The sequence below is a fragment of the Hyperolius riggenbachi genome, chromosome 11 (genome assembly GCF_040937935.1).
Source record: "Hyperolius riggenbachi isolate aHypRig1 chromosome 11, aHypRig1.pri, whole genome shotgun sequence".
Classification (NCBI taxonomy): domain Eukaryota; kingdom Metazoa; phylum Chordata; class Amphibia; order Anura; family Hyperoliidae; genus Hyperolius; species Hyperolius riggenbachi.
The window spans coordinates 100,721,850-100,747,207 of NC_090656.1; the positions used below are offsets into that span (position 1 = coordinate 100,721,850).

Sequence of the window (25,358 nt, forward strand, 5' to 3'; positions counted from 1 at the left end):
ATTAATATTCACTGCACTCAGTGACGTGCAGTGTTTACTTCCTGGAGCGGCCGCTCTGTGCAGCGATTGGCCGGTGGGACCACGTGATGCCGCATGCGCACAAGAGTACGCATCACGGCATCACGGACGCCAGAGTGAGCTGCACAACGCGGCTCACTCTGACGTCCACCTTAGAGAGCACCAGGCGTTGCGTTAGGGGCACGTTATGCGACCATAACGTCCCCTAAAACACAACGTCCTGGTGTGAAACTAGCCTTAGGGTCTAAAAGATGTGTAATTTTTTTCTCAAGCTTTTAGACTCTAAAAACAAGTAAAAAAAAAAAACATACCAAAGAGAGGTGAGCCTGACTCTGGATAAAGCTCAACACACATCATACAATCTTGGTTGTACAGATTTACCAAATCTATGTAAAATAAGGGCCAACAGATTGAAAATACCTTGAATAATTGATTGGATAAGCTCTTATACTTCATGAAAGTGGTAAGATTGAACAACCAAGATTGTATGGTGTGTGTTGAGCCTTACTGCTAAGGAGGTTAAAAGATAAATAAATAAATATGGCAACCTCCCCATTCTTCTTACTTCAGTTTTCCTTTAAATGTTGGTTGACCGGGAAATGAGTTATAACCACTTTGGGGCTTGATTCACAAAGCGGTGCTAACCTACTTAGCACGTCTAACGTCTTTAGACGTGCTAACCAGGGTGCTAAGTAGGTTAGCACCGAATTATCTGATTCAGAAATTTGGTGCTAACCTACTTAGCACCCTGGTTAGCACGTCTAAAGATTTTAGACGTGCTAAGTAGGTTAGCACCGCTTTGTGAATCAAGCCCATGGGGTGCTAACTACTGTCTGCACCTACATATGAGAAACATTTCCCACTTCCTGTAATAAAGGATGCTGGCAAATGTCTTAAACAGGCACAAAGTCTATGGGACAACCACAGTCCATACACAAGTCATGAAGGTCCATGAAGACCCAAGAGGCAATAAGTGTTTGAAAAAAACCTCACCAGTGTGGTACAGATATGAGAAAAAAGAAAAGTCAAAAAGTGAGGTTGTAATTGCATTCCATGCAAACAATCCTCTATGGACCATCCACTAGTGTCAACCAATTAAACCCCTTACTCTACCCCAGAGTTCTGCAAGCTTGCCCTCAAGGCTATAAATAGTATATACTTTGCAGGAAACTAAAAACATTCACAGGAGGGGTCATTCATTTCTCAGAAGTCCCGATTAACTACTTTGGATTTCCACAAAACATGCACAGTTGGAGGGTTTTGGGGACAGAGTTGGGGAACACTGATCTGCACCATCCGGCTGTTCTCTAGTCTACATCACCCCAATGCTGGTCTATGTTCCTGCATCCAGTGGCGTTGCTAGCACCAAAGATCAGTGACACATGCCCTGGATCTATTCCTGGGTGCCCTGGATGTCCCCAAGGCAGAGTCAGATGTGGTGCCTCAATGGGGAGCTTGCTGGGAGCTGTGATGCATCAATAGGGGTTATGCTGGGTGCTGTGGAGCCTTTATGTGGGCATACTGGGTGCTGTGGTGCCATGCTGTGCGCTGTGATGCCTTAATGGGAGCATGCATTGAGCTGTGGCTCTTCTATGGGGCTTGCTGGGAGTTGTGGTGCCTCAATGGGAGGCCCGTGGGAGTATGAAGGGGGGTCCACTAGAAGCTCAGGGAATACTATGGGGGAACTGCCAGATAACCTGGCGGCAGGCCAGCCCGCCCAGCAGAAAGCAAGACTAGCCAGCACAGAAGCTAGGTAACTCTGCCTAGTTATGCTTAAATGACATTGCCTACTTATGCAATATGCTGCACCTTTTTTTCTTTTTTTTTCCTGTATTAATGGAGAGGGGGTTTCATCCAACATTTTCACTCCAGGCAGTGCGATTGGGTAAAGGACCTCTCGATCCTCTTCCCCAATCACCCAGCACAGGAACCCGATGGAAACGGCGGCGGTGGGAACGCGCAACGTATTAAAACGTCATGTTGCCATTAACAGGCAAAAGCATGGTGCTTTAATACGCTAGGTTGCTGTTAAATGGTTAAATCCTAGGTAATAGCGCCAACAGTATATAAAGGGCGCAGGCGTAATTAACATAAAACGATTTATCGTTTTAGATCTTCAAAAACTTTAGGCAGTGGGGTCGGGGGGAGGGGAGAGGCAGCGGGACACCAGGCAGCGGGGTGGAGAGAGTAGGATTAGGTGGAGGGAGGATTAGGTAGCATTACCTTGTCCCGGCTGGCGATCGCTCCTTCACTTCTGTTAGTTTTCAGGAGTCCTGCATCCAGCCAATCACCATGCGGCTTCAGTTTCCGCATGGTGATTGGCTGGATGAGCACTCCTGCAAGCTAACTATGAAGTGAAGGAGTGATCGCCGGCCGGGACACGGTAATGTATACTAATGCTACCTAATCCTACTCCCTCCACCCCGCTGCCTGGTGTCCCGCTGCCTCTCCCCCCCCTCCCGACCCCTGCCACCTCACTAGCCCCCCTGCAATGGCGCACCGTTCTGCTAATAAATCTTTTACAAAATGTTATTTACCTTTTTAATGTATTTACATTAAAATGGTAAATAGCGTTTTATGATCAGCAGAACGGTGCGCCATTATTCACTTTGCGCCATTTTTAACTGTACCCCTTCCTGCAGCCCAGTATCTTTCCTCCTGCCACTTTCCATGTCAAATATTGTAGCCAGGACTTTCCCAGACCTGTGTTTTCTTGGCATTTCCTTTATCAAGAAAGTGTCACTTACGACTGGGTGAATTGCTGCAAATAGGAATGCCACTAATAGTACACACAGTGTGCTCAGTGTGCTCAGTGTTGCTTGTGTCTCATGTATAAGTCTACCCCTATACTTTTATTTAGCGAGTCAGACCTAAATTTCTAGACTTAGGCTGTATTCACAGTGGGACGTTGCGGTTTAATGCGACGTTAAAGTCGCAACGTGTCTGCATTAAGAGGTAACACTACAACATTTTTCAATGTGACTTTAACGTCACACTGTGAATGGGAATAGCATTGGAGTGCGGTAAGCTGCGTTATAAGACTTTATAACGTGGGATCATAACATCCCACTGTGAATGCGACCTTATAGTCGAGCATACATGGTAGTAGAAGGTACACCATCTTTTATGGTGACACCCAAGTAGACTGCACCAACCACTTAACATAATTGTGTACAATTCTTATGCATTTGTAAATCTATAAAAGTGTTAATCTCGGTGTTAAATGTGAGAAAACACTGGAAGAATTTTTTTTTTTTTTTTTTTTTTTTTTTATACAGATCATGATAAGAAGTCAGCAAGGAGTCTCCTAGCTTGCTATTTCAGCAAGGGGAGGTTGCACTGTAAACATATGCAGGGGTCATACAATTGTTAGCGGTTGGTAATGATGCACAAAGCGCAATTTGCTGTACCTTATTCCAACATCCTTGCTTGCAACTAATTGTACAATTTGTTTTAATGAAACAACTAGAAGGTAACCTTAGCTATGACCTGAAAATAAAACAATTACCAAATGGAACAGTAAATTAATGATTTTATGTCTTTTCTAGGGGGCCCTGGGAGGCGTTTTGACTGGATTCATCATGTCATTTTGGGTAGCAATAGGAGCATTTATATACCCTGCTCCAGCTACCAAGACCCTTCCTCTGATTCTAAGAACAGATGGTTGCAAATTATTGAACGTAACCTGGAATGCTACATTGACAACAGTTCTCCCTACCACCTTGAGTACTACGGCACCTCCAGAAAGGTGAGCTGCATTCCATTGAAAAGCTTGGAATTCCTTTCAAGGATTCATAATTAAAAGTCAAAAGAAATCTGAAGTGAAAATAAACGTATGATTTGTATGTGTGGTACAGCTAAGAAATAGAACATTAGTAGCACAGATAGGACATGGTTTCCAGTACAGGAAGAGTTAAGAAACTTCAGTTATCTATACAAAAGAGCTTCTCTGAGCTCTCCGACCAAGCTTGGTCAGCTACAGTACTGTCTTCTGAAACACATCTCAACCTGTCTCTCACCGTTTCTTGTTTAACGGGACCCAGAGACGAACAGTCTTTAAAGAATGAAAAAAGATGTTATACATACCTGGGGCTTCCTCCAGCCCCATAAGCCTGGATCGCTCCCACACCGCCGCCCTCTGCTGCCTCTATCGCCGGTCCTGTCACTTCCGGTGGACGCGGACAATTGTGCGCAAGAGCAGGGACTCCCTCTATATCCTTACACATGCGCCTGCGCAGTATGGAGGGAGTGCACTGCACTCGGTACCGGCAGATAGATGCAGCGGAGGACGGCGCCGTGGGAGCGATCCAGGCTTATGGGGCTAGAGGAAGACCCAGGTATGTATAAAAGCTTTTTTTCCCGTTGTCTCTGGTTCACTAAGGTTTTACTGCAGGAAAGTTCAAAGGGTCATTCTGCTCTATTTCATAGTTTAAACTACAGAGTATCAATCTAAATACAATAAACCCGTGTGTCTCCCCATTTTGGGTGGTGCGTTATTCTAAACATGTGACCGCCAAAGTCTTTTTAGGTACTCTAAAATACAGAGTAGTTTGTAAAGTTGCAAATATTAGAGAATGATGCAGTGTTATAAAAAAAAAAAAAAGCTGTATAACTGAAAATAAAAATATGAGACTTTCTTTGCTACTAACGTTCTATGAATTATCAGTTCTACACATACAATTCATTATAGCATAAGGTTTGTTTGTTTTTTTTTTTTTTTTTTCTTCTTGTCACTTTAAATTAGATGGCCTGAAGTTTTAGGGGCCATGTTCTCAGGTTCCCCAATATTAACTTCTAATTATTTTATCTTATAGGTCTGTACTGGCAGATAACTGGTATGGTATTTCATACCTCTACTACAGCGCTGTTGGCTACATCAGTTGCATCGTTGTTGGGCTTTTGATCAGTTTTATAACAGGTGAGACTTTGTTTGTTTATACAATACAAAAAAGCTAGCTGAGGTTCTGTGTTAATAAGAGAGATGTCAAAAATGCATACTTTATCAAAATAAAGAGAGATAGGCCCCTGGTGAGGTTCTGAAGACCTTCCAGAGGGAGAAAAACACACGGAGAAGCCACAGGAGCCCCTTATAGTGTAATTTTTTAAGTCAGGGAAGTATTTGAAGAGTGGAAATAATTAACCCTCCTGGCGGTCTATTAAAAAAAAAAAATTTAATCATGTAGCGAGCCCAGGGCTGCGGCGCGGCGGATAGCGGCGATCGAGCGTGGGGCGGCGGCGATCGGTGTGCTCACGCAGCTAGCAAAGTGCTAGCTGCATACAGCAAAAAAAAAAAAAAAAAAAAATGCAAATCGGCCCAGCAGGGCCTGAGAAAACCTCCTGCGCGGCTTCGGGGTTACTGCCAGGAAGGTTACTAAAAAAAAAAAATACTCACAAAGGTTGGTGACCAGCAACCATACTATCGAGAAGTGAGGAAATCCCATCTTTGGAGTCTCCCTTGGAAAATGTGATGGGTAAGACATCCATAGGACCAGGAGCGTAACTTGACTTATTAGGGCCACCAGCAAAAATGATAGCATAGGACCCAGTTTGTCCCTGAACCCCATGGGATTTTGGGCCGGCGAATGGCAGCAGAGAGTGTTCTGCTGTAAAGCAGCCTCTGGAAAAAGGAAAAAAGGACACCCACTCCTGCACATGGTTATCGCGAGTGAATGGGGAGGTTTCTTTGCTAATTGGCTGCACTTGCGGTTGGGGAGGAGGAGGTGGAGTGGCCCCCCAAAGCCTCTGCGCCCCCCTGCGATGGCAGGGCTGATTGCTAAGCCCATGCAAAGGATGCTATATTCAACTATTGGGGGGTAAGAGGCCCTTAAAAGGAAGATGACCCAAATAGATGGTGGACACAGAAGGACACAAACAGGCATGGAGGGCGACACAAGGGGGACAATAGAGGTCACAGGACTGCACAAAGGGGCATGGAAAAAGACATGAGGGGGACAATAGAGGTCACAGGACTACACAAAGAGGCACAGAGGGAGACACAAGGGAGACAGAAGGGGACAAAGGGGAAACTGAGGGGGACACAGAGGGACTCAAGAGGGACAAGGAGGACATAATTCGGGAGAACGTCCAGAAGTTTAGTATATTTTTTCCCGTGTTTCTTTTCCTTCAAAGGGCATCATATGGTCAGGAGCGTCTTATAGTCTGAAAAATACGATAATTACATTTACCACCACAAAGTGCTGTTGGATCTCCCACAAAGGCAGCCAAGTGATTAGCACTTTTGCCTTGCAGCATTAGAGTCCACTGTCTGAATCTTGTTCTTTTTGTGTTTGCATGGGTTTCCTTCAGGCACTGTAATTGCTTTCCACATGTCAAAAATGGCATGTGTGTACACATGCACAATTACGGTCACCTCCTGCAGGCATCAGGGACTGGATCCCTCAGACGACAGTTGAGAGTTGAGTTCTGTATGGATGCATTACTAGGTTGTAGACTAGCGCCGTGTTACATTGCTGTGTGTTTGTTTGTGTGTGGTTGGGCGGGGTGATTGTGGGGCAGTGAGTAGTAGAACAATAGGCTCAGACTGCGTTGAACTGGAACATTCTGCCAATCCAACTCTCTTGCCAATGCATTGGGGGAAAATGAGAGGCTACTGAACAAGTGTTAAATTTTCAGCAGACAGCTCCAGCCGGGTGAATCAGCTGAAAGCAATATAATGTGTGTACAAGCATTTAGATGCCGGAGGGATAGTCAGTGTATTCTGTAAATTGCTGTAGAAAATGTCAGCATTATCTAAATGTATAATAAACAGCAATACTAATGTTTTTTTTTTCAATTATTTACTGTAAAGGCCGTGAGCATGGAAGGAATATTAAACCACTGTTTATAAGACCAGTCTGTAATCTGGTCTGCTTCTGTTCTGAGAAATACAAAAAGAAATGTTGGTGTGGAGTTCCACATGATGAAGAAGATGAAGAGTTGGTAAGTGTTAGATTTTATATTTTAATGATATAGATCAAGGTAAAACATAGATGGAAGCTGATATTGAACCCATTCAAAGACACAGCCACAAGGTGTGCAGCTAGTAGAAAACACTGCCACAAGGTGTGCAGCTAGAAGGCACTGCCACAAGGTGTGCAGCTAGAAGGCACTGCCACAAGGTGTGCAGCTAGTAGAAGGCACTGCTGCAAGGCGTGCAGTTAGAAAAAGGCACTGCCGCAAGGCGTGCAGCTAGAAGAAGGCACTGCCGCAAGGCGTGCAGCTAGAAGAAGGCACTGCCGCAAGGCGTGCAGCTAGAAGAAGGCACTGCCGCAAGGCGTGCAGCTAGAAGAAGGCACTGCCGCAAGGTGTGCAGCTAGTAGAAGACACTGGCACAAGGCGTGCAGCTAGTAGAAGACACTGGCACAAGGCGTGCAGCTAGTAGAAGACACTGGCACAAGGCGTGCAGCTAGTAGAAGACACTGCCACAAGGCGTGCAGCTAGAAGAAGGCACTGCCGCAAGGTGTGCAGCTAGAAGAAGACATTGCCACAAGGCGTGCAGCTAGAAGAAGGCATTTCCACAAGGTGTGCAGCTAGTAGAAGACACTATCACAAGGTGTGCAGCTAGAAGAAGGCACTGCCACAAGGCGTGCAGCTAGAATAAGGCACTGCCACAAGGCGTGCAGCTAGAAGAAGGCACTGCCACAAGGTATGCAGCTAGTAGAAGGCACTGCCACAAGGTGTGCAGCTAGTAGAAGGCACTGCCACAAGGCATGCAGCTAGAAGAAGACATTGCCACAAGGTGTGCAGCTAGCAGAAGGCACTGCCGCAAGGCGTGTAGCTAGAAGAAGGTACTGCCGCAAGGTGTGCAGCTAGTAGAAGACACTGCCACAAGGTGTGCAGCTAAGACACTGCCACAAGGTGTGCAGCTAGCAGAAGGCACTGCCACAGGGCGTGCAGCTTGTGACGCCGGGCGACGCCCAGTCGTCCGAGGATTCGCGGCCGAGTGTCCGATCGCAACCGTGATCGGAAAACTGACATTCTTTATTTTTAAAATAGAAGTTTTTCCTTCCTGCCTTCCCCCCCCTTTTGCCATGAGGGCTGAATGGGCCTGCGTTAGCATATGGCTAAAGCAACCTGGTTTAGCAAGAAATCCTGTTAAGGCTCCCGGAAAAGCTCTGGTGACACTAATGTGCTAATTGGGCAGAGCTGAAATACCAACAGAGTCTATTCAACAGGGGAAGCTAGCACAGCATGAGGTCTATTGACACCTACATTCCTCCCAGTCTTGACGGCACCGACTAAACTGAGTATGGAATGCATGGTGTTGATAACTTTGTCACATTTTGCAAATACCATCCATGGGAGGAATATGAAAATTACATAATTTTGTTTCCCTAATTCTGTAGAATATGGTGATACTAGACATAGCCAGGTAACCCGAGCAGGGGCTGAGATATGAATAATGGGGTCCCCGTGCGCCCCAAATATTGCAAGTTTGATGTCCTATGAACGTGTATTCTCAGCCCAATCTGAATATGAAATCGGTTTGCATGTGCGACAAAACCCCGGCGGGGTATGAAATTGGACATATTTTGTGGATGGCTGGAAGTTCCTCCCCTGAGAACTCACTGCCTGACACGCCCCTGGGCTGAGCTTGAGACTCCGCCCAGAAATGTCAGTGCTCAAAACTGATTGCATGAGGACCCCCAGCCAATTCCCCCACTTTCCATCATACCGAAAAGACTGCCACTGCTTGGGGAAATAGCAGTGGCCATCTTGCAGGCGGAGCAACGGCCATGTGGTTCGGCCATATTGCGAACTAACTGCAACAAAGGAACTTTGTCTTTTCCCGAACGGACTTTCCACAGAATCATAAGTATTCGTTCTTTTTATCCCTTTTCTTTTATGTACTGTGTTATCACTGTCTCTCATCGTTTAATTGTTCACGATTGTCTGTATATATTAATTATTTATATTGTAACAAATAAAGGCTTTTTAAAAGGTCTTTACCTCTCAGTAAAACCTTCTATTCAGTATACACAGACGAGACCTAAACTTCCGAAGGGACGCTACTGTTTTGATAGATAGATAGGAATTGCACAGTTTTAACCGGTTGTTTGTTTCACAGGTCTATAGCCAGTTAGCAGTTTTCTCTGGGCTGATAGAAAACAGAGATGGTGGCAAATCTACCCCTGGGTTGGAGTAAAAGTGTATTTTCGTAACCTCACAGGCTCCCTACTGCGTCGTGACGCTCAACTCCGCCAATTCTACGCAGATTGCGTCCATAGCTCTCAATCTGTGTGCTAGAATCGGATCGGACGGTTTTGCGTGTTCACGGCCAGTGGGGCTCGTGTGACAGTGGTCGGCAGCGTTTGGGATCTGTGTGTGCTGATAGTATCTCAGGTAGGGCTATCGAATTAGCCCTATCGAGAAACGAACTAATTCGTTGGTAGTGACTGAGTGCAATATATTTTTCATATATACAGAGAGACTGTGTAACCAGTACCCCTCCCCTAAGTTTTCTTTTATTTGGCATGGAAATGTCCGGGAATTACAAGGTCATGGTCCTATCCGACCTGCAGAGTCTGTGCGAGGCGAGAGGCATGGACATCCGCGGCAAGAAACAGCAGGACCTGATAACGGACTTGTACCGATGGGATAGCCAGAATCTGCGGACGCTGGAGGTGTCCACTGTGGAGGACACCGGCTCATCTAACGCAAGTCGAGGGGAACCAGAGACTGAAGATCCTGTGCGTACCGAGGTTGAGCAACCCGCGGGCAATGCGGCAACAGATACGCAGGAGGCTGTCAGTGTGATCCCCGACCCCAGAACCCCTGAAAGTACTCGCCTGGAACCGGCCAGTACTGGACTGTCCAGTTATGTTGATCCAGTAATGCAGCAGGCATTGCAAAAGCTGATGGAAACTGATGTGGACAAGTACCTGCAGTACATGGCGGAGCAAAAGCGAGAGGAACGCCAATCTGCAGAGGCGCGGGAGAGACGACAGCATGAGCTGAACATGGCGAAAGTGCAGCAAGCCAGCCGGAGTTCAACGCCCAGCCTCCCTGCTGAAGGGACTGCCGCTCCAGTAAGTGCAAAATTTAAATTTGCTATTATCGAAAAAGACACTGACATTGACTTGTTTTTGAGGTCTTTTGAAAAGGCCTGCCGTCAGTATCGTCTGTCCCAAGACCAGTGGGCCAGACATCTGACACCCTTGCTGCGCTACAAAGCGCTTGATGCTTTCTCAGAGCTGCCTGTGGAAAAGGACAATGATTATACCGCTATAAAGGAGGCTATAATCACTAAGTACCAGCTGACGCCAGAAGCCTACCGGAAAAGGTTCAGGTCCTGGCAGAAAAAATCTACTGATTCTTATCAAGATGTGGTCAGCAGTCTGCTCACCACACTCCGCCAGTGGACGCTAGGCCTCACTAAAGGGTCTTACGGTGTCCTGGAGGACTTAATCGTCCTGGAGCAGTTTCTGAACATTTGCCCGGCTGATGTACGCCAGTTTGTGCTGGAGCGCCGACCGGCGTCAGCGACGGTCGCTGCAGACCTCGCTGAGACCTTTGCAACGACCAGGGTGCCGGAGACCCGCAGGACTGCCCCATCTAGCTGGAGAGGAGGTCAGTCCCACAATTTTGCAGACTCTCCTACCTCTGTGAGCCGTGCGCCCCAGAGGCCCTCCAGCGCAGCTGCTGCGTCCAGGCCTGCAGCAACAGAGGGCATCACCTGTCACTTTTGCCGCAAGCCCGGACACATGAAGTTTAACTGCCCGGAGCGGAGGCAGACAGCGCCAGCTCCTGCACCACCTACACCTCGCCCACGGCAACTGCCGCCAGCCAGCGCACCCCAGCCGGGAGCACCCAACAACGTCATGTTCGCAGGTGGGAGAGGGATCCACTCCGCTACGAGCAACCACCAGCTGGTTACAGTGAACGACCAGCTTGTTACCGGTTTCCGCGACACTGGAGCGGATGTCACCCTGGTGCGTGCGCACCTGGTCCCGACGGAAAATATCCTCCCTGACAAATACCTTACCCTCACTGGAGTGGGGGGCACTCTTTCTCGCATTCCCCAGGCTCGGGTGTCCATCGATTGGGGGGTGGGGGTTCAAGAGAAGGTTGTTGGGGTCCTGGACCAACTGCCGGTCCCAGTTTTGTTGGGGACCGACCTGGGCAAGCTTGTGTCCTATTATGAACCTGCCCCAAGCCCCTCAGACTGCCAGGAGGGAGACGGACTCTCCGCCCACACTAAGGTACTTTGCACCAAGGGGCAAGAACAGGGGGGAGGTGGGTTGAATGTGCCCAGTCCAGGGGTACCGAGTCCAATAGTACCTGTGTCACAGGTACCTGTGTTTGATATACCGATTGTTTGTGATGAAAATGTTGTTGTACCTGTCACTGTAATTCATGCATGCAGCCAGGATGTGAGTAATGCCAGTATGTGCCAGTCTGAAGGTGTACCTGTACTGGCAGTAACACGCAGCCGCGCTGCTCAGAACCTGGGCTCAGAGCAGGTGGAAGAGGTTCCGGCCTCCTCCCCCTCCTCTGACCACAGGGATGGTAGCCTTCAGCCACTAACTGCATATGCCACGGGCCAGCTGGCTGGAGAGCGGTCATTTGATGTGGGTGACAAGGTATATGCCCTTCTTCCCGTGAGGCAGAACAAGCTGCAAGCAGCCTGGGAGGGGCCTTTTACTGTAGTGCAGCGGTTAAACCCTCTGACGTATCTAGTGAGCATGGGGGGCAGGAAGCAGAAGAGCTTTCATGTAAACATGCTGAAGGCCCACCATGACAGGACCCAGTATGCGCTGCCAGTGTGCAGCCGGTTAGAGCAGGGAGAGGCAGACCCCCTGTTAGACCTGCTGGCTGACGTACGAGATGTGGACGGCGACCTAAACGTCAATCCACAGCTCGCCTCAGCCCAGCAAGAGCAGTTACAGAAGGTGCTGGGCCAGTACCAGCACACCTTCTCCGGTATCCCGGGGCGGACCAGTATGGCGGTGCATGGGGTAGATACAGGTACCCATCCCCCCATCAGGCAATCCGCTTACCGTGTCTCTCCCGAGGTACAGGCGGACATGCAGAAGGAGGTGAGGGAGATGCTGGAGTTAGGGGTGGTTCAAAAGTCCAGTAGTGCCTGGGCAGCCCCTGTTGTCCTGGTCCCCAAGAAGGACCAGACAACTCGGTTCTGCGTAGACTACAGGAAACTGAACGCCATCACCACTACAGACGCCTACCCCATGCCTCGCATTGATGAGCTGCTAGATACACTGGCATCAGCCAGGTACCTATCAATCATGGATCTGAGCCGGGGGTATTGGCAGATACCACTTGCACCTGACGCGAGGCAAAAGTCGGCCTTCATCACCCCTTTCGGCCTCTTCGAGTTCACGATGATGCCCTTTGGGATGAAGAACGCCCCCGCCACGTTTCAGCGGGCCGTGAACGACCTGCTAGAGGGAATGCAAGGGTTCGCTGTAGCGTATCTGGATGACATTGCGGTGTTCAGCCCCACCTGGGAAGAACACCTCAAACACCTGTCCCAGGTACTAGAGAGGCTGGCCATGGCCAATCTGACGGTTAAACCGAGTAAGTGTCAGATTGGCATGACCGAGGTGCAGTACTTAGGTCACCGGGTGGGGGGTAACACCCTGAAACCTGACACGGGAAAGGTGGACGCCATCCTGGCATGGCCTCGACCTATCACGAAAAAGCAGGTCCAGGCGTTCCTGGGGACCGCCGGCTACTATAGGAAATTTGTTCCCGCCTATAGTACACTGGCGAAGCCCCTGACCGATGCCACTAGCAAGAAGCACCCCAAGGTTGTTAGCTGGACCCCCGCTTGCGAGAATGCCTTCCAGGCCTTGAAGCAGGCCCTCGCAAGCGCCCCTGTGCTTCAGGCCCCAGACTTCAGTCGTCGGTTTGTGGTGCAAACCGATGCCTCTGACTACGGTCTCGGCGCAGTCCTCAGCCAGGTGGATGGAAAGGGGGATGAACACCCTATCCTCTACCTGAGCCGGAAGCTCCTGCCCCGAGAGGTAGCCTACTCCACAACTGAAAAGGAGTGCCTGGCGATCGTGTGGGCCCTACAGAAACTGCAGTCGTATCTGTACGGCCGCTCCTTCATGATCGTCACTGATCACAATCCCCTGAGTTGGCTAAACCGTACTGCTGGAACCAACGGCAAGCTCCTACGGTGGAGCCTGTCATTGCAGCAGTACGACTTTACGATCCAACACAAAGCAGGCAGCCGACACCAAAACGCTGATGGGCTGTCGCGGTGTCAGGGGGAACCCGACCCAACAGCGCCAATAGCTGCTACGGAAGGCGTCCTGTTGACACCTCCCTGAGCAGAGCTCGGGAAGGGGGAGGTGTGACGCCGGGCGACGCCCAGTCGTCCGAGGATTCGCGGCCGAGTGTCCGATCGCAACCGTGATCGGAAAACTGACATTCTTTATTTTTAAAATAGAAGTTTTTCCTTCCTGCCTTCCCCCCCCTTTTGCCATGAGGGCTGAATGGGCCTGCGTTAGCATATGGCTAAAGCAACCTGGTTTAGCAAGAAATCCTGTTAAGGCTCCCGGAAAAGCTCTGGTGACACTAATGTGCTAATTGGGCAGAGCTGAAATACCAACAGAGTCTATTCAACAGGGGAAGCTAGCACAGCATGAGGTCTATTGACACCTACATTCCTCCCAGTCTTGACGGCACCGACTAAACTGAGTATGGAATGCATGGTGTTGATAACTTTGTCACATTTTGCAAATACCATCCATGGGAGGAATATGAAAATTACATAATTTTGTTTCCCTAATTCTGTAGAATATGGTGATACTAGACATAGCCAGGTAACCCGAGCAGGGGCTGAGATATGAATAATGGGGTCCCCGTGCGCCCCAAATATTGCAAGTTTGATGTCCTATGAACGTGTATTCTCAGCCCAATCTGAATATGAAATCGGTTTGCATGTGCGACAAAACCCCGGCGGGGTATGAAATTGGACATATTTTGTGGATGGCTGGAAGTTCCTCCCCTGAGAACTCACTGCCTGACACGCCCCTGGGCTGAGCTTGAGACTCCGCCCAGAAATGTCAGTGCTCAAAACTGATTGCATGAGGACCCCCAGCCAATTCCCCCACTTTCCATCATACCGAAAAGACTGCCACTGCTTGGGGAAATAGCAGTGGCCATCTTGCAGGCGGAGCAACGGCCATGTGGTTCGGCCATATTGCGAACTAACTGCAACAAAGGAACTTTGTCTTTTCCCGAACGGACTTTCCACAGAATCATAAGTATTCGTTCTTTTTATCCCTTTTCTTTTATGTACTGTGTTATCACTGTCTCTCATCGTTTAATTGTTCACGATTGTCTGTATATATTAATTATTTATATTGTAACAAATAAAGGCTTTTTAAAAGGTCTTTACCTCTCAGTAAAACCTTCTATTCAGTATACACAGACGAGACCTAAACTTCCGAAGGGACGCTACTGTTTTGATAGATAGATAGGAATTGCACAGTTTTAACCGGTTGTTTGTTTCACAGGTCTATAGCCAGTTAGCAGTTTTCTCTGGGCTGATAGAAAACAGAGATGGTGGCAAATCTACCCCTGGGTTGGAGTAAAAGTGTATTTTCGTAACCTCACAGGCTCCCTACTGCGTCGTGACGCTCAACTCCGCCAATTCTACGCAGATTGCGTCCATAGCTCTCAATCTGTGTGCTAGAATCGGATCGGACGGTTTTGCGTGTTCACGGCCAGTGGGGCTCTTGTGACACAGCTAGAAGAAGGTACTGCCGCAAGGTGTGCAGCTAGTAGAAGACACTGCCACAAGGTGTGCAGCTAGCAGAAGGCACTGCCGCAAGGCGTGCAACTAGAAGGAGGTACTGCCGCAAGGTGTGCAGCTAGTAGAAGACACTGCCTCAAGGCGTGCAGCTAGCAGAAGGCACTGCCGCAAGGCGTGCAGCTAGAAGAAGGTACTGCCGCAAGAAGTGCAGCTAGTAGAATACACTGCACAAGGTGTGCAGCTAGCAGAAGGCACTGCCGCAAGGCGTGCAGCTAGAAGAAGGTACTGCCGCAAGGTGTCCAGCTAGTAGAAGACACTGCCGCAAGGTGTGCAGCTAGCAGAAGGCACTGCCACAAGGCGTGCAGCTAGAAGGCGGCACTGCTGCAAGGCGTGCAGCTAGAAGAAGGCATTGCCACAAGGTGTGCAGCTAGCAGAAGGCACTGCCACAGTAGGAGGCACTGCCACAATACACACAGCTATTAGTAGAAGATACTGCTTTAATACATGCAGCTAGTAGAAGATACTGATTCAATGCATGCAGCTTGCTTCCCTCAGCTAAAAGTTACAGTACATGGAAACCTAATTCACGAAGATTATTCCACTAAATCTCTCTGGGGTATTATTTTATGTTCAGTCTGCCTTAATGTGGCAAAACTACTATACTGGACCCAGGTCAAAGTTCTTAATGTTCGCTACCTAGAAGACATTTTGTAGGAAGAAGAATTTCTGGCCTCAAAATGGCTGACTAGTTCAGGCATGAGCTAAAGTCATTTCCATTTTAATTTTTTTTCTACAGGATCAAAATGGCCTGAAAAAAGATATAAATCTTACTGCAATAACAAAATCAGAAGAAAATCCATATGAAAATGACATGAAACTTCCACCTGGTTACAATGAAGAAGAAAAATCCTATATCAACCCGGATATGGATAAAGAATGCCGCATGTAGCGCTTTGTACGTTTACAGCAGGGATTTAGCCTATGCACAGTGACAGCTCTAAGTTAAAGTGAAACTCCAACGGTTGTGTTTAATTTTTTTTTTATAGTGACAGGTTGGGGAAGGACTAGAACATCTGTCAGGTATGTGTTACTGCCTTTGTCCTAATTTCCCCGGATTTCCTGTTGCAGTAACACCCTGGGCTTTGCTGTGAATTTTAGCTATAGGTGCACATGAACTGGGGCCTCAGTGTTTCCCTGCTGAATTTCCTCATCATAGGATTGCACTGGTGCTGAGAACGATTCCATGTAACTGTACAGTATTTATCTTTTTTTTTTTGTAAAGTCATCCTATGTTTCATATAATTTACAGATTTCTGGAAATGGTACTCCACCCAGCACAATAAGGTGGTCAAGGATGGAGCAAAGTGTAGGAAAAACAATTGACTCTACTATGGCCTCAATTCATGATTCAAAGATCATGCTGGAGATAATAAGGCAAGAGAAAACTTACCACCACACAACAATCTTGCCTTATTAAGGTGTAGAGATATGTTTTCACAGTGAGAGAGTCATCGTATCTCTTCATTCCTTAAGTTACCTCCTCTGTATTTACCTCCTCTATAGTTAGTTATTTTCACATGTGGTTAATTAACAGCCTGTCTTTAACGTTAGAATTCTGGAGTTATTTTAAGGATTGAAGAGTTAACTTTAGAGATCTCTCCTAGAGATGATTTAAAAAAAGCTTTTATACATACCTGTCATTGCCGCGAGTCGGCCGGCGGACGCGGCCGATTCTCCGCATCACACGGCGCTCCCTCTATACAAGTACGCATGAGGCTGCCTACTGCGCAGCCGCATGCGTACGGGTATGGAGGGAGCCCCTGTGATGCGGACAATTGGCCGCGTCCGCCGGAAGTGATGGGCCCGGTACCGGCGGTTCCAGGAAGCGGAGGATGGCGGCGTGGGAGCGATCCAGGCTTATGGGGCTGGAAGAAGCCCCAGGTATGTATAAAAGCCTTTTTCTATTTTTAACCAGCGTTCCTCTCTGGTTCCCTTTAAAGACAAAAGATGTACTTTAGGTTTGCCTGAGGTAAAATGTTTCCTGAATACTACATGACTCATCACCATGGTGATAACTCTAGAAACGTTATTAAAGACAGGAAATAAGCTTAGTGAATTGAGGCCTATGTGTCAAAGAAAGTTCAGAGACGCATCCCATCTGCATTGGACAGCTCCTCTCCCGACAGGAGGGCTGTTGCCAAGGACATGGATCCCCCTCTTCATTTGATTTTAACCACCTCACAAAGGCATAGATTCTCTAAACAGCAGTAATATTACTGTGCTCACATGGCGCATGACAATACCCTGACCTGCCTGCAGATGGTGCGAGTTACGGGATTAGCGTGACCCGCAGTAGCGTCACCGTTGCTACAGTAATGCACATTACTAGCGGTAACGCTGGTTAGTAGGGATGATCAATGAGCTGCAAATATTTCAGAGTTTATGCACATTTATGTACATTTATTGTAAATATATGCAGATTGAAAATGGACCAAAATCCCACTCAGGTTTAAATTAATTGGTCCATTTTCAAATTGCATATATTTGCATAAAAATATATGGATTTGCATAAAGGCTGAAATATTGGCATCTCATTGATCATCCCTACTGGTTAGTAATGTGTGTTTCCAGAGCAACCGTCATGCTACTAGAGTACCGTGGGTCACATTCATTGCGTAACCTGCTGTACTTACTGGCGGAAGTTAGGGTAATATCACCTTGCGCTATGTGAGCACGGTAATGTTACTTCTGTTTAGAGAATAAACTGCAACGTTTCGAACTGCCTGTATGTCTTTGCACACATCTTGCGACCCGTGAGATATTGCAGTTAAGTAATGGCAGTTGGAAACCTTGTCAAGTGGAAGAGACCAATCAAAGGGGGGATGTCTGCTTACAGAGGAGATGCTGTTGGACATTTAAAGGAATAGCTAAAAGAAATTTAAAAAAAAATACAAGTTAACTTACCTGGGGCTTCTTGCAGTCCCCTGGAGTCCTCCTGTGCCCCACCATCCAGCAGCGGTGAACTCGCAAATCTGGCCCATCGCTGCCGGGTACTACGCATGTGCGGGCCTGAGCTGCGCACACTCTGATCATGCTCCCACAGCTTGGAGTGCTCTGCTTATGTGCAAAAGCACCTGCACAGAATGCTCTAGGTTGCAGGAGCACAATCAGGGTGCGCATGGCTCGGGGCCACACAAGCGCAGCAGTCGGCAACTGGCACCAACAGGCCAGCTTTGCGGGGGTCGCCGCTGCTGCCCTGAGGGGATCAGGACGACGTTGTGGGCACAGGGTAACTCAGGGAGGGTGCAAGAAGCCCCAGGTAAGTCAAAAAACTAGAATGGCTAACATTTCTGCAAACAAAATTATGAATAAGTTTATATTTCAAGTGCATCTAAAGCATTTTTGTGGATTTAATCTTTGTAATGAGATATAAAGATGGGACTATTTATCTGTGAATAAAGTACATTTCAGTGGTATAGCGTTCATGTAGCATAAACAGCTCTCATTGTTATCCTGACAACCAGAAGAGAGGATTTTATTTGAGCTGCAGCTCCCTGCATTGTGCAGCTGCATTCTGTCGCTTCTGCACCCTATGTTGCGTGTCTGCATATCCCTGCATTGTGCCGCCATAGCTTCCTATATTCTGAGGCTGCAGCTCCCTACATTCTAAGGTCGCAGCTCCCTGGATTCTGAGCCCTAGCTCCGTGCATAGTGCAGCCACAGCTCCCTGCATTATTAGCCTACAGCTCCCTGGATTCGGAGGCTCAGCTCCCTGCATTGTGCAATCCCAGTTTCCTGCATTGTGCAGCCATAGCTCCCTGGATTCTGAGGCCACAGCTTCCTGCATTGTGCCACCACAGCTCCCTACATTATGAAGCTACAGCTTCCAGGATTCGGGGTCTCAGCACCCTGCATTGTGCAAATCCCAGCTCCCTGCATTGTGCAAATCCCAGCTCCCTGCATTGTGCAATCCCAGCACCCTGCATTGTGCAATCCCAGCTCCCTGCATTGTGCCACCTCAGCTCCCTGCATTGTGCAATCCCAGCTCCCTGCATTGTGCAATCCCAGCTCCCTGCATTGTGCAATCCCAGCTCCCTGCATTGTGCAATCCCAGCTCCCTGCATTGTGCAATCCCAGCTCCCTGCATTGTGCAATCCCAGCTCCCTGCATTGTGCAATCCCAGCTCCCTGCATTGTGCAATCCCAGCTCCCTGCATTCTGGTCTGCAGCTCCCTACATTGTGCCACCTCAGCTCCCTGCATTGTGCAGGCACCACTCCCTGCATTCATCAGTAGGTAGGAATTTTTTGTTTCATAAATATGCAAAAGGATAGATTGGTTTAAAAGAAAATTCTTGCTATAGACGCTTTAGTAAATCAGGATCTCCAACTTATTTTCCTCGTCATCCGTGCACAACTTTAAACACCACTGTATTTATCCCAAAAACAAATATAAAGGTTATTTTGAAAGAAAACTTGGTCTGGTGAATTTTTGTACACGGCATCTTTTTCCAGTTACATTCTAACTGCTCATTTGCGAAAAAAGAGCCATGCGGCTAATGGACTAATTAGGCGCAGCCATAGGTGCCAAAACCAAAATATTGGGAATTGGGCGCCGAAGCGAAAATGTGTTCATTGTGGGCATTAGCTTAGGCAGGTCGTGTGTATGGGGGGGGGGGGGGGGGGAGAGAGGGGGTGTTTAAGGTTAGGCGTTGGGTTGGAAGGTTCTCTCTGTGAGAATAGGGTTAGATTTAGACAAAGTAAAATATAGGTATTTAACTTTTATAGTAAAATATAGGTATTTAATACCAATATTTTACTATCGGCACTACTGAGCACGCACATTTCCAGGCACCTTTATTTGTTGTATGCCTCATTTATGAGCAAGCCAGCATGTAAAATCCACAAAGAAGTACACCATTGTCCTGCATAACAGACATTCAGTTTTTCAGTCAAACAATGTTATGGTTTTTTAAAGTTCCATGCGTTACGTAAAAGTATCAAAATAATTTAAGACTGAAGACTCCATGAAATATTACGGATATGCATTAATAGATTAGCGCTAACATAACTTTTAATAATAAACTCTTGTTATAGGCGTGAGACACACCGAGAGCTTTCTGACCTTCAGAGCTGTCTAAACGTTAAGAAAAAAAAAAAAAAAAACACGCTCCCAATAACTTGCCTTAAAACTTGCATTAAAATTCTGGTAAAATCGCTGCAATCGTGATTGTTTGAAAAATTGTGATTGCTGCGATTTTACTGCAATTTTATGTGATTTTAATGCAAGTCAATGGGAGCATTTTTATTTTTAACGCTCAGACAGCGCTGATAGTCAGAAAAACGCGCAGAAAGCACCAAGTGTGTCTCAGGCCTAAGAGTGCCTGAAAGGGTTAATAGAATAGGTCTACTTTCATTTTCAACTAGGAGGCAGGAGCCTCATCAGTGACTGAGCTATACCACATTGAGTTCCACTGTACTCAGCAGGCTGCAAACAATTGTTCTTTAATTCCCAAATGCTGGAAATCAGGTTTGATTTATGACCAGTCCAGAAGCCTCTGTATGAAAGTTACACTGATTGTAAATTGCTAGCAGCACACACGCATTTCCCTAAGGGCCTGTTTCCACTACACACAGATTGGATGCAGAATGAATGCAGAAAAACTGACTCCAATGAATGCCTATGGGAAATTCTGCATCAAAAAAAATTGCGTGCAGTGGAAACAGGCCCTAAGGCTGCTTTCACAGTGGGACGTTACAGGTGCACGTTAGAGCAGCCTGTAACGCAGCCCAACGCACAGCAATGAAAAAATCAATGGGCTGTTCACAGTGCCCACGTTGCGTTACATAGTAACGCGGCACGTTTAAAGAAAGTGCTGCATGCTGTACATTATACGCTAGACTGTTTGCACATGCTCAGTAATATGTTTTTTTTTTACATTATGGTGCAGGAGAGGAGGCGGGAAGAGTCCGCTATTGTAGCCAGCCACATGGCTACTTAATATTCACTGCACTGCAGTATTTACTTCCTGGAGCGGCCGGTGATTGGCTGGCAGGACCATGTGATGCAGAGTGTTCCGATCACGTGGTCTCCGCAACGCATAGGACTAAAAAGTCACACCAAGAGCTGCTTATGCGGCTCTTGGTAGCGGCCTCCTTCAACACCACCAGGCATTGCGTTAGGGGCACGTTATGCGACCTATAATGTCCCCTAAAACGCAACGTCCTGGTGGGAAAGAGGCCTAAGTGTACAGCTTTCGGACCAAACTGGATATTAACTATTTGCGCACCCCAGTAAAGTATATCTACGCCCTGGCAGACTTCCTCTCAGTGCCTGGGGCGTAGATATACTCACCTCCGCCGTGACCGCCACTGTCCACACTCCCACTCGCATGCTCCAGCACTCGTTCATATTGCCACCCGTTAGCCCGGAGATCAGTGTATGGGAATGCAGTTCCCATTCATTGATCTAAGCCGCCGTATGAACGATCACTGGCTTCAATGAGACACGTCCACGCTTTACTTCCTGTAAGCGTAATAGTACGCTTACAGGGCGCTTAGTTAAAAAATGACTGAGGACATCTTGTAGCCAAATAGTAACATTACACCTACACATTTAATAAAAAGACACATACTTTTAAAATGAACTCCTTAACTCCCCTTAATTGCCCAAATAAATATTTGTGTATAAAACAAACAAAACAAAAAAAAACACATAGTTAACTTAGGAACTAAACTTTTTTTAATATCTATGTCAAGAGGGTATATTACTGTTATTTTTAAAATATGGGATTTTAATTAGGGATTTTAATTAGGGATGGATGCAAAACTGAAAAAAATGCATCATTATTTCCAAATGAAATACTGCTGCCATACATTGTACTAGTGAAATATTTCAAACATTGCAGTAACTGGGGCAAATGGGCAAATAAAATGTGTGGGTTTTATCCACAGTAGAATGTTTTATTTTAAAACAATGTCCGAAACAAAATAATGAAAGAAATGATGACTTTTTCTATTTTTTCTTATTCCTGTTTGAATGCATTAACAATAAAATAATTCTTAGCATAACGTACCATCAAAAGAAAGCCTAATTGGTGTTGAAAAAAAAAGATCATTTTGTTGTGGCAACTGCAAGTAGTGATAGACCATGTTGTTGTCACAAGTAGTAATAAAGTTATTGGGGAATGAATAGAAGGAGTGTTGAAAGCTGAAAATTGCTCTGGTGCTCAAGGGAAAAAAAAACCTAAGTTGTGAAGTGGTTAAATTGTGCAAGATGGTAGCTTCCAGTACAAGGTAAGGCGTCCACACTATACGCCGAAAAACAGATGCGTTTTAACTATCCGTAGCAGTGCATTGTGAAAAAGCTTTCAGTTAAAATGCATAGAATGCAAACTGAGCCATAGTGAAACATTGACATTACCTTGCACATCAGATGTCCTTTCAGCTATAACTGACAGCAACTGGATTAGTGTAAAAGCACCCTTACTGTTGCAATGACACACTAATTGCAAGTTAACTATACAAGCAATAAGGATTTCAAAGACTTAACAGTTAGGGCTATAGCCCACTAGAGACCTTTCAGCTGCGCTTTGGAATCACTGGCTTCATCTTCACTGGCTGCCTCTTCTCCATGGCCAGACATTATGCAATAACAAGGGCAGAGTTGCAGAGAAGAGATGGCCAAGGGGGATGAAGATGGGGAGCATGGATGGAACAGCACATTGGAATAGGGGAGTTTCTATTCTGACAAACCGTTCTGGGACCCCGGGGGACACTATAACGTTAAAGGGGGAGATCTGGGGGGCAGTAAGCTGGGCTGGCTCTGGTGCCCGGGTGTGAATCTGCTGGGAGAGGGGCCCCCCAGGTTAATTTCACCCTAGGGCCGCATTGTGGCTTGAACTGGCCCTGGCAAGTTGATCGAGGGCCCTTTCACACTTGCAGGTTAAACCTGCATTATATTACCCTATTTTACCACAAGGGGCCCCAAAAGCAATGAAAGTCTATAGAGGCTTTCACACCTACTGTGGTCCATTGCAGTGCGCCTGAAGTATCCGAACCAATGCAAGGGCTGCAGAGCGTTACTGCAAGCACCAGGCCTAATGAATGGCTCTTGGTGTAATGGAAGTCTATGGGTAGACGCAGGAGCGTGGTGGGGCGCGGACCGACGGGAATCCCAGTGATGTACTTCCTGCCCAGCAGAGAGTAGGTCACTGACCAGAGATTGGCACTATGCATATGACCGTGTCAGAGCACTCTGCTGCAGATAGGATTGAGAAGCCGAGAAGGTTGGGATGTGGCAGGAGCATCTCACCACAAAAAGCATGAAAATGTTTTAGGAAGAAGGTGAGGGCTGCATAGAATCCGACCTTGGGCCGTAATTGGCCCGTAGGCCAGACTTTGGACTTGCCTGCCTTACGCTGCACTAGGAGTTCATCCAAAATAAAGTGAACCTGAAGGGAACTTTTGAATGGAAGTTACATGCTTACCTTGGAAATGGGAAACCTCTGGATAGTCGTGAGGCTTTTCCCATTAGCCACAAATCCAGCATTGGAACGAGTTTGTCTGATTTGCTCTCGTGGCTGCGCTCCCCTCTGTGTAAGAGTTGTGACCACACTGCACCTGCATGGATAGTCTTCACTTGTGCAGTAGCACGGAGCTGCTCATGCATTACTTTCTTCTCTGTGCTACTGCGCAGGCAGGATTTGCGCATGCAACCTGCAACCGCACTTTAACAGAGCGGAGCGCAGCTGCAAATCAGAAGAGGGTCACAGCGAGCAGCGGTGGGGTCCAGGACAACATAAACCTTAAGTATTTAACTTATCTTTCTCACAGGTTTGTTTTAATAGTACAGTAGATCGAGAATACTTGAAATGCCACCTGCTGGCTGCCTGCGATACCTAGGCAATTTTTCATCTTAAAAAAAAAAAATTGTGTTTGGTCAAAAAAACTGTTTAAAAATACAAATCTTGTAGGAGTATGAGTGATGGTCAATTCAATGCAGATAATTATGTCCAAAGCAGTAGATAGAATACGGAACACCGATCCTTGCTCTTAGGGTTTATTTAGTGACCAAACATGATAGTGGCATAGCCTACCCGGTCCACCTTACCACCCCCACCCTTTAAACCTCTTATCTAAAATAAAGACACGGATTACCTGGCGTTGGATTAATTTAGGCCATAGCAGCCCATGTTTATTTAACTAAACTATAACCAATAACAAACTTTAATAAAACCAGCAATAATATAATAAATATCCATTCTTGAGAGCTGAGGTAAGGGTCCGGAGGTACCGCCTGAAACGTAACCTTCAACCGTGGCGATACAGCCTTGTAACTGGCCCCCGCCGCATTCACCGGCTCAGGGACAGCTGCATGCCTACCTATAATCCTCCCCTCCCGATGAACTACTCGATGTAGGATTTCCTCCGCGGCAAATCCTTCCTTCAATGCCACCAACCTCTGGAACCCCTACCCCTCCGGCTGCAATGACAGAACCTAGAAAAAAATAAAGTTGCATAGGGAGGGAGGGAGGGAGCTTGGAAACATCGAGTCTGAATTCCCCCTAGCCCCACCTCCCCTTATATCTTCCTCTACACCCAGCCAGCTTCTTCCTCTAGCCCGGGAAGGCCCAAACGCCACCCCCCCCCCATTTAAACCCTGTAGCTCCCTGAACGGCTACCCTATCATGCTGGGCCTTCTGCACTACACTACGCTCCAGCCCCTTTCTGTACAGGCATACCAGACAAGTTGCAGGTAGAGATACTGGTCTTACAGACGGTTTGCAGTATTACTGCTTCCTCAGAGACTAAACAAAGTATGGTTACCGGTACTTGCAACTTGTCTGGCATGCTTGTACAGTTGGTCACTAAATAAACCCTAAGGGCTCATTCACACTAGGGGCATTTTTGACATTTAAGCCCTGGCGATTTTCAAAATTGCCCTAAAAGCACTTGTACAATGATTCTCTATGAGAACGTTCAGATCTGCGCGGTTCGTTTCCGATCCGCTCAGAAAAGCGGTGCATGGGCCATTTTTGCGGCCATTTTGCCTCAATGGAAGGAATAAGAAAACCGCAAAACGCTCACAAAATCGCTTTGTGTAGCGATTGTGTGAGTGTTTTTAAGAATAAATACATTGTATTATTTTCCGGATCAAAGAGTTCACTTCCTGACTAATGTCAGGAATTAAAAAATGCAATCGCTCTGCAAAAGCACTTAGAAAAATGCTTAACAAAAACGCCCAATACACAGAAAATGCTTTACAAAAATGCGTAAAAAAAACACCCATTGCGGACGGACACGTGATCGGAATGCAATGAGAACAAAGCCTGAAAGCAAGCATCAGTGCTCTGTCTTCTATCTACTGGTTTGGTTTTGGACATGTGCTAATTTGAGCACATCCTAGGGAATGACACACAGTAACATCTTGAAACCTAGCATTGAGTGCCGACTACATCTCTCTACCTACCCAGTAGCAGATAATTAGGTGTTGATACAGATCGATGCACATTTTGTATCCAAATATATGCAGCTTGAAAATGGACCAACCACAAAGCCGATGTAAAAATTGGTTGGGCAATTTTCAAGCTGTACAGTACTGTATAAATATAAA

General features: G+C 46.9%; 1 protein-coding gene across 1 annotated transcript in view; it reads left to right on the forward strand.

The window, feature by feature from the left end:
- Positions 1-15,987, forward strand: part of SLC5A12 (solute carrier family 5 member 12) — a 127,497-nt gene extending 111,510 nt beyond the window's left edge. The window contains exons 12-15 of the mRNA XM_068261023.1: positions 3,567-3,766; positions 4,833-4,936; positions 6,827-6,957; positions 15,543-15,987. Coding sequence (XP_068117124.1) covers positions 3,567-3,766; positions 4,833-4,936; positions 6,827-6,957; positions 15,543-15,695 — 588 coding nt within the window. The 3' untranslated portion in view covers positions 15,696-15,987. The remainder of the gene's footprint in view (positions 1-3,566; positions 3,767-4,832; positions 4,937-6,826; positions 6,958-15,542) is intronic.
- The last annotated feature ends 9,371 nt before the right edge of the window (positions 15,988-25,358 follow it).